This window comes from Choloepus didactylus, chromosome 2, assembly GCF_015220235.1.
Source record: "Choloepus didactylus isolate mChoDid1 chromosome 2, mChoDid1.pri, whole genome shotgun sequence".
Taxonomy (NCBI): Eukaryota; Metazoa; Chordata; class Mammalia; order Pilosa; family Megalonychidae; genus Choloepus; species Choloepus didactylus.
Window position 1 is genome coordinate 177,257,879 of NC_051308.1, and position 9,288 is coordinate 177,267,166.

Below are 9,288 nucleotides of genomic sequence, written 5' to 3' on the forward strand. Positions count from 1 at the left end.
CTAATGCTTGGAGTGTAACATCCCAGATCCATCCCCATGATGGGAATCTTCGACACAAGGAAAGGCAAAAGAAGGCGGATGCAAGTGCCACCCACGCCAGCTGCTCTCCCCACCCCACCCCCCACCCCTGGACTTCGGGACCAGTCACTCAGGTGTGGGGGACGCTAGGCAGGCTGTGGGTTCCGTTGCTGGGCTCAGCCAGCCCCTTACAGCCAGGCTTCCCCTGTGCATCGAGCTATTGGAGTCTCCCAGTCTGCGCTCGCTGGCTCTCAGGCTCCAGTCCGAGTCCAACAGCTGTTGGAGCATTTCTCCTGGAGCCTCCGACCTCGCTAGTTCTCCTCAACTGGGCTCCGGCTGCTGCTCGGAGTCCGCGATTGGTCACTGCCTCCTGTTCTAAGTGGAGCGAATTTGCCCACTAGTACTCTTGTTCGCGCCTTACAGAGAGGTCAAAGTCGTCTCCGGCACACCGATGCAAGGTGCGGTGGGCGAACGGGTGTGGGCTGTTACCGGGTGGGAGCCGGTGGGCGCGTTGTCGGGGAGCGGGCACGGATCACTGGATGTCCCGGTGACACTCGCTGTGTATAACGTGTTTCCCTTGGCACTGGCACGTATGCGCCACGAACCCAGAATTCGGCCCCTGCGGGCTCTATCGGAGCCTGTCTCCAGGCACGATCACACTCCTGATCGCAACATCAATCTTTAACCGCAGTGATCTATCAACATAGATCACACTTGGTGCAGTGATGCTGGCGAATTTTAACACTGTACAGAAAAAGTCAGAAGGGCTTATATGGAGACGAAAGGTTTAATTACAGTGTGTGTCTGTGAAAGAGAGATTGTTTTAAGGGGGGGCAAGGTATTCACTTCTACAGTTTCTCATTTTATAGCCAGTCCTGGGAAAATGAGAGTACAGTAGCGTGGTGTTAAACGAAATTTTTAAGGGTGTGTGTGAGAGCCACCGCAAGAGAAAGCGTAAGGCGTCGTCGGAAGGGGCTCTGAGCGAGCGTCTCCTGCTCCCCGCCTGCACTGCCTCTAGGGGGCGCCTGCGGTGGGCGGGGAGCCTGGGTCTACCGCCAGGAAGGAGAGGAGGAAAGGGGAGTGGAGACCGCTAGCCCTCAGTGGTAAAGCAGTGACAGCACGCTGGGGGCAAGGGCGCCGCCTGGGCCTGTTCCCCGGCTCCACCCGACTGGACGCTGGTCCCTGCTCGCACCAGGTGTCATCTGTTCCCTTTCCCGTTGCTCAGCCACACCACGCTGCCCCCAGAACACCCCACAGCCTTCTCGCAGCACCGCCATCAGTCGATTCCCTCCCATCACCACCACCACCCTCTCCACCGCCACCACCAAAAATCCCTCCTTTTCCCTCATCTTCCTGGTCTTGTGATTTTTAACCAGCGTGGCGTTGCGATTTTAAATATTTGCCTCCATAACATTCAGCCAGGTGTATAGTCAGTTCTTCCCACTGATTTCTCTTCAACTGAGTGCGCCCTCTTTTCCATATTTATCCCCATCTTCCAAATGAAGACTCTAAGGTTGAGGGGTTTCTTGAAGGGTAGTTAGTGAGAATTAAATAAAAAGGATACCTTTCCCCTCCAAGAAAAAAACATCAACCTTTCTGGATTCTCTACAGCACTTTAACTCAGGTCTGCAAATTGTTGGGTCTGCGGTGCATCCCGTCCTTCGCTCAGCGGCGCCATCCCGCTACCCAGCGTCACAGTGTGTGTGTGTTCTCCCAGACTCACGCTGTTCGTCCCGCTTAGGTACTTTCTGAGCATGGACCCTCCCCAGCGTCCTCCGCGGTCTCCGTCTCCGAGAAGCAGCTGGCCAGGTGGACGCCCTGACTTACCCCTTGTAAAGTTAGGACCCGTCTCTCACTCTCCCTTTCTTCCTTCCTAGCCTACGCCTACCAAAGGCTAAGTCCCGGGAAAGTTGCGCACGCAACTCCCCGCCAATTCCTGACAATGGGCAACTACTGCCTTGGCTTCAAGGAACAGCTGATGCGGCGGCTGCGGCCTTTGCCCACTCTGCTTATCATCCGCGCTTTCATGCCCCAGAGAAGGAGCAAAGACTACCGCGTGGTGGTGGTCGGCCCCGCGGGCGTGGGCAAGAGCGCGCTGGTGCAGAGGTGGGTGCGCGGCACCTTCCGTGATGCCTACCTGCCAACCATCGAAGACACCTACCGCCAGGTGATGAGCTGCGACAACAGCGTGGGCGCTCTGCACATCACCGACACCGCTGGAAGCCACCTATACCCGGGCCTGAAGCGCCACGCTATTGCCAAGGGCCATGCGTTCATTCTTGTCTACTCGGTCACCAAGAAGCAGACCCTGGAGGAGCTGAAGCCCTTCTATGAGCTGATCCGCGAGATCAAAGGCAATAAACTGCATAAATGCCCCATCTTGCTGGTTGGCAACAAACGTGATGAGAGCCACCGTGAGTTGGCGGCGAGGGATGGAGCCGCCTGCGCGCTGGAGTGGAATTGCGCCTTCTTCGAGACCTCCGCGAAGATGGATGTCAACGTGAGCGAGCTGTTCCTCATGCTGCTGACCCATGAGAAGAAGCCTGCTAGCTGCCTCCAGATCCCCCAGAAGAAAGCTGAGGTGCCCAAGACCACCGAGAAGCTGCTCGATAAATGTATCATCATGTGAGCTCTGGGCCTCAGGGGCCCAACCTGCCTCTCCATGTGCTGTGCAAAAAGCAGGGACTAATCCCAGTGTAATGTGTAGCCTGTATGTGACTGGTTTTTTTGTGTTTTCAAGTATGTCTTGTGGCTTAGATTGTAAAACAGATAGGTGTTAGTAAATGTCCCTTGTGAGTTAATAACTTTTCTTTTTCTCAGCCAAGAGAATTCAAATTGCTAAACCATTAACATTGGAGAAGGGAAAAATAAGGAGAGCATGAAGCATTTAAAAGAAATGAAATCTGGATAGAGGGACTTTACAGAAAATGTTTTTAAAAAGAGAATAACATATGGAAATGAATTGAGAGATGCCACACTAGCAGTATTATTGTGTATTACTTTAATCATTTCAAGTCCTGTAACTGTCTGATATTCTTTCCATAGTGTATTTGTTTAAGTAATGTGTTTGCGTAACAAAACTTTTGACAAATTGCTGTAAGAAAGATGCACTAAACAGGGAAAAGAAATGAATAATCTGTAGTTGATCACTGGGCTGGAAAAAATTGTGAGAGTGGAACCTGCTTACCAAAGATGTGCTAGTTGTTTCTTACATCACTTAAAAATGTTTGGGTACTCCACAAAGTTTTAAAAAAGTGTTGTGTGACTTAATAAAGCTATTTCTGCATGTAATCAACTGTAATAATCTCTTTTTCACCTGACAACAACAAAAAAATTATCATTGCATTAGAATTCGAACCACATCTGGGAAATTTTCTAATAAGAATTTCACTCAACAAGTTTGCCCTCTAGAAAATGGCAAATAGTAGGTTCTTAAGAGTTCCCTGCAATGCAGAGTTGATTTGTATCCATAACCTTTCCTGGACTGACATCCAGAAGAACTTGGAGGTAGCAGGTGAAAAAACAGACCTCAGCTTTTCGCTGTATCAAATTCTTTCTCAAGAAATAATGGCTGCGTGAGGTGGGGAGGGAAGTGAATGGTAAATGGAGAAATGTGTGAGATTTCAAATTTCAGAAAGTCTTGCTTAAGGAAAAATTTTGAAAGACTAATTTTATACTTGAACATAAATTTTTTGAATGAGGAAATACACATCTATGCATGCTCTTGCTTTGTAGTCTTTTTTTCCCCAATTTTTTAGATTACCTCTTAATTTGAGTGGGTATTCCATAAAATTTTCATTATTCAACAAGCATTTATTGAGCAATATCTGTTTCTTAAAATAGTTTTTTATGGCTTGTTTTCCAGGGAAGACATATAGTATTGGGAAGTAATCATAAACCTCTATTTCACAGTGGTATAGACAGACTTTTGAGCGTAGAAACCACTTTAGTTGTTCCATTTTAGTCAATTAGCTCACATTTTCCCTAACCACTTTCAACTACTAGAAAATACCTAAGTGGTACTACCGTATTGCTTTTTATGTATTCTATTTTAAAATAATACTAGAGTTTGGATGAGAGGGGGAAAGTAAGGTGACTGATGTGGTTCTGAGTGGGATTTCTGGGTGAGTTATGGATGGGTCATTAACCAAGTTCAGAAATGAAGGAAGATGAGGCTATTTAGGGGAATATCCATATGCATACGCACATGTGGATAATAAGTTACATTTTGGACAACAGGTACTTATAGGGCAGCCAGGTGGAGGATTCCAGGGAGGAACTGAACTGAGATTGGGAAAGGGAGACAATGCTTTGTGAATTTTCAGCAAAAATCTTGTGGTAAGGCTATGGAGGGAAAGAAGAGAAAGCAAGATAAAATTCTTAGCTAAAGTCCCTAATGGAGTAATTCCATTTCTAAAAGGAAATTCTCTAGGTTGGCTATTTTCCAGGAGAATTCTCCTTGAAAAAAGTCTTACGTTCACTGTTACTTCTTGTAGATGAACAAAGGGATTACTAAGGGTTTGAGTGTAAAATACTATCCATTTGAAAGGGAAGGACATGTTTTTAATGTGGCTGGTAAGGTAGAGTAAAATATTAGAGCATTGCAAGATAATAGCAAACATTTATAGATAACCAAAGTTTTACATTGTTATAGGAAGCATTTATACAATTTTTCTACATGCCAGACAATGGTCTACATTATATTATTTAATCTTCAGAACAATCCAATGAAGTAGATACTGTCATGCCTACTTTGCAGGAGACAGATAAATGTCACAAAACTAGTAAGTGGCAGAGCTAGGATGTGGAGCCAAGTGTTCTGCTTTAGAGTCTGTACTCTTAATCACTATGGTATACGACCTCTACAAGAGGACCAGTCAAAGGGAGAAAGTACTAGCTATCCTTTCTGTTCTCCAATCATATTATACAGAGGAGGAAAAGGAAGCTCCCACAGACTTTCCCTAGAATCCAAATGGGAGGCAAAAGCAAATCAACTATTGTAACATATAAAGGGTGTTTTAGAAACAGGGAAGGAAGCATTTCACATGGGGAGTCAGAAAAGTTCTCCCAGAAGAGATTACATGACTGAAATCTTTCAGACCTAATAGGAGTGAGATGAGGGAAGGAGAGAAAAAAGACATTTCAGCCAGCCAGAACAGTGTGATCAAAGGCATGGACAAAGTGTAGCTCTAAGAGATCACAGCATGTTTCCAGAAATGGATGCAGCAAATTACAGAAGTTGAGTCTGAAAATTTAGGGGTTAGGATTCATCTGTTGGAGGTAATGGGGAATTGCTAAAGGACTTAAGCAGACTTGATCATCATATGCATATTTAAAAAGATTGTTCTGGAGTATCTGTGGAAGATGTGCTGGAGAGAGGCAAGGAGACAAATGAGAAAGCTATTTGAATAGTCCAGGACTGAGATTTTGAGTAAATGCTCTAGGCACCACCAGGGGGAATGGAAGGAAAGGGATTTAGTAAGGAGAATGGCCGGAGCATGGTGATGTACTAGAGTTTGGATGAGAGGGGGAAAGTAAGGTGACTGATGTGGTTCTGAGTGGGATTTCTGGGTGAGTTATGGATGGGTCATTAACCAAGTTCAGAAATGAAGGAAGATGAGCCTATTTAGGGGAATATCCATATGCATACGCACATGTGGATAATAAGTTACATTTTGGACAACAGGTACTTATAGGGCAGCAAGGTGGAGGATTCCAGGGAGGAACTGAACTGAGATTGGGAAAGGGAGACAATGCTTTGTGAATTTTCAGCAAAAATCTTATGGTAAGGCTATGGAGAGAAAGAAGAGAAAGCAAGATAATAGTACTCATGACAGAATGCTGGGGGACACAAGCACTTAGAAAGCTATCAACAGAGATCTGTTTCTAGCCAAGATGTTATAGCCCCATTCCTCCCAGGGCCTCCCTCTTATATGTAGAAAACCCTGGCCATAACACAAAAGGCAAAGGAAAATACTTAAGGATGGAGAGAAAGCAGACTGGTTAGAACCTTGGGCCTGGAGGAAGGACACAATGGTAGGTTTCCTGGGCTTATCTGCCATATATCCTGAACAGGCTGCTACAGATGCTGGAACGACCAACTGACAGACAAAAAACTCTCCAGTTCCCCCTAGCCAAAGGATCAGGAAAATGATAACAACAGAATACCTTTTTGGCAATACCAGCCCTACTCCAGACAAACACCAAGAGGAGAAAAAAACAAAACAAAACACCCTTTCCCTTGCTCTCTACAGGGAGCTAATCTTCTACTCTGATTTCCCCTCCTGGTGTTGTCAGCACAGGACAGAGCAGGGAGCTAATCCTTTATCCCAGTGTGGCAAATTCCCTCAGCCATGTGGTATGAATAGGGGTAAGCAGGGAGCTAATGTTCTGATTTTCTCACCAGGTTTGTGTCAGTGGTTGCTTGGTGGGGAGCAGAGCCCCTATCCCCACATGGCAGCAATGAAGACTGAAGGACCGGTGGAAACAGAGCAAAATGGCACTCTAGTTCTCTCGGCCACCCTACCCCCATGTCAGCAGAGTGCAGTGGGGGAGCTGAGCCTCCACATCCAACTGGCACCAGTAAGACTGAATGCAGCTGTGCAAGTTGAGTTAGTTGGTAGCCTGCTCATTCTCTCATGACTGAGGCCCACTGGGAAGCCGAGTTTATGTTCCAATTAGGCACTATGTGTCTGTGCTCCACATTTCCAGGGAAAGTGTCAGTGGAGCTGAGGGGAAGGCTTAACTTCTATTTCATCCTTCTGTAAACAGGCAAGTGTGTCAGTACTCCACATTTGCTGGAGTCGTGAAGGCGGAGTCCAGTGGGAAGCTGAAAATACACACCTCCTGGCCCTCATACTACACCTCAATGGGAAGAATAGGTAGTATATAGAATCTGATTATACTAATCAAAATATCCTAGGTACAATAGAAACCAACATACCAAGAACCAAGAAAATCATAACCTGGTTGACAAAGAGAAGGTAAAATCAACAGAAACTAAGATAAAGTAGATGTTAGTATTATCTGAATGGGATTTTAAAGCATCATCATAAAAATGTCTGAGGAAACAATTATGAATTCTCTTTAACAAATGAAAAATAAAATAGAATATCTTAACAAAGAATAGATTAAAAAATAAACTAATATAAATTATAGAACTAAACTATACAATAACCAAAATAAAAATATTACTGGATGTACTCAACAGTAGAGTGGAGATGATAGAAGATAGAATCAATGAACTTGAGGACAGTTCAATAGAATTTAACAAATCTCAACAACAGAAAGAAAATAGATTAAAAAGAAATGAACAGAGCCTCAGAGATCTGCAGGATCATAACAAAAGATCTACAATTTACACTAATGAGAAAGAAACCTCATACCCATTCGCATTCCCCCATTCCCCCAATCCCAAATCCCCTGGCAACCACGTATCTATGCCTATTCTGGACATTTCATATAAATGAAATTACATATTATGCAGACTTTCATGTCTGGTGTCTTTCAGCGAGCATAATGATTTCAAGGTTCATCTACGTGGTGACATGTATAAGTACTTCATTTCTCCTTACGGCCAAATAATATCCCATTATATGGGAATACCACATTTTTTAACAGTTCATCAATTTGTCAACTCATCAGCTGATGGACATTTGGGGTGTTTCTACTTTTTGGCTATTATCAAAAATTCTGCTATGAATATTCAGTAGAAAATGTTGTGTGGACATGTTTTTTCAATTCTTTTGGGTATTGTTCTAATTTGGTAAAGCTGATGAGACGCAATATACAAGAATTGGAGGGCTTTTAACAATGGAGATTTATTAGCTTATGAGTTTACAGTTCTTAGGCCATAAAAATGGCCAAATTAAGGCATCAACAGGATGACGTTGTTGTAAATTGTTCTCTCCATACAGTAGCTACCACTGCAAATCCCCCACTCTCATGGCAGGCTATCACAGGGCCCAGTCCCTGGCTGGCTGATGGTGACAAAAAGGGGCATAAAATTCTGTCTCCCAACAACAGGGTGGGCACAGCCAACAACTGATCATGACTTTTGATTACCAAATTTGGATCACTGGTTCTCAGTTCTGAGGGCAGCTGTTGTTTTAACTCACACTGACAAAGGCAGCAGCACCCATTATTTCAAAATTTCCCCACACAGTGGGGGAGACAGTGCAGATTTAAAGATGCAGCACTTCCTTGGGGCTGCAGGGGACAGTTAGCTGAAGGGCTGCATTTGCTGGGCAGGCCAGGAAAGCTCAGCTTTCGGGAACCACTGGAGAAGATTTTGGAGCCCCTCCTGATCCCTTCCCTAGAGTACTTTGGAGCCAGTCGGCACCTGCTTCATGGGTCCCTGGCTCTGTTATGGCTGGGAAAGACTGAGCTGAGAAAGTCCTCTCTGGGTGCCCCTCCTCCCAGAATTTACCCACCAGGGAAAAGCAGCTTGAGACAACAAAAGGAGTGTAAAGATCTATAGAGGCAGATTGTCTGGGACAAAGCCTTCCTGGTGTCAAATACTCAGGAGAGAGAGGTTTGTCTCCTGAGAAACAGAGGGGACAACCAAACTCTTGTAAACAGGGAACTCCAAAACAACTAACAAGCAAAAGCCCAGGACAAGAAAGAGGCCAAAAAGACAGGGAAAACCTTGCATGCTGCATTTGTCTTCGGCAGGAGAGCCAATGAACAACGACAACAGAAAAATCTCAGACTTATCACCAGATGGTTAGAACACCAAGGAAGAGACATTCCAGGGAGTAAATCACAGAGTTAATATTTTAAAATATTAAAAAGTACAGTGTGCAAGAAGAGTACGAGACAAACCAAGAAACAGAAAGTGGCAGCCCATCCAAAGGATGAGTATAAAAATACAGAAAACTCCATTGAAGAAGATGAGAATGTGGGCATACCAAACAAAGCCTTTAAAAAAGTAATCTTAAAAATGCTCAAAGAAATGAAGGAAAATACAGAGGAAGAACTAAAGGATATCGGAAAAAATAATGAATGAACATTGTGAGAGTGTACGTAAAGATATAGAAATTTTAAAAGGAACTGAACACAACTATTGGAGTTGAAGACTGCAATAACTGAAAAGAAAGATGCCCAAGAGGGTATCAAAAGCAGATTGGAGCTGGCAGAAGAAAGAAACAGTGAACATGAAGACAAGACAATTGAAATGAGTCAGGCTGAGGAACAGAAAGAATAAAGAATTATTAAAAGTGACAATAGCCTATGACAGCTATGAGACACCATCAAACACACCAATGTATG

At 44.5% G+C, this 9,288-nt stretch overlaps 1 protein-coding gene across 1 annotated transcript; it reads left to right on the top strand.

Annotated features, from left to right (window-relative positions):
* The first annotated feature begins 300 nt into the window (after positions 1–300).
* On the top strand, positions 301–3,250 carry LOC119518961 (GTP-binding protein Di-Ras3-like). Its single transcript, XM_037816427.1, has 2 exons — positions 301–476; positions 1,896–3,250. The coding sequence occupies exons 1-2, from the start codon at positions 470–472 to the stop codon at positions 2,645–2,647; spliced, it is 759 nt and encodes a 252-aa protein (XP_037672355.1). The 5' UTR covers positions 301–469; the 3' UTR covers positions 2,648–3,250.
* Positions 3,251–9,288: the final 6,038 nt, after the last annotated feature.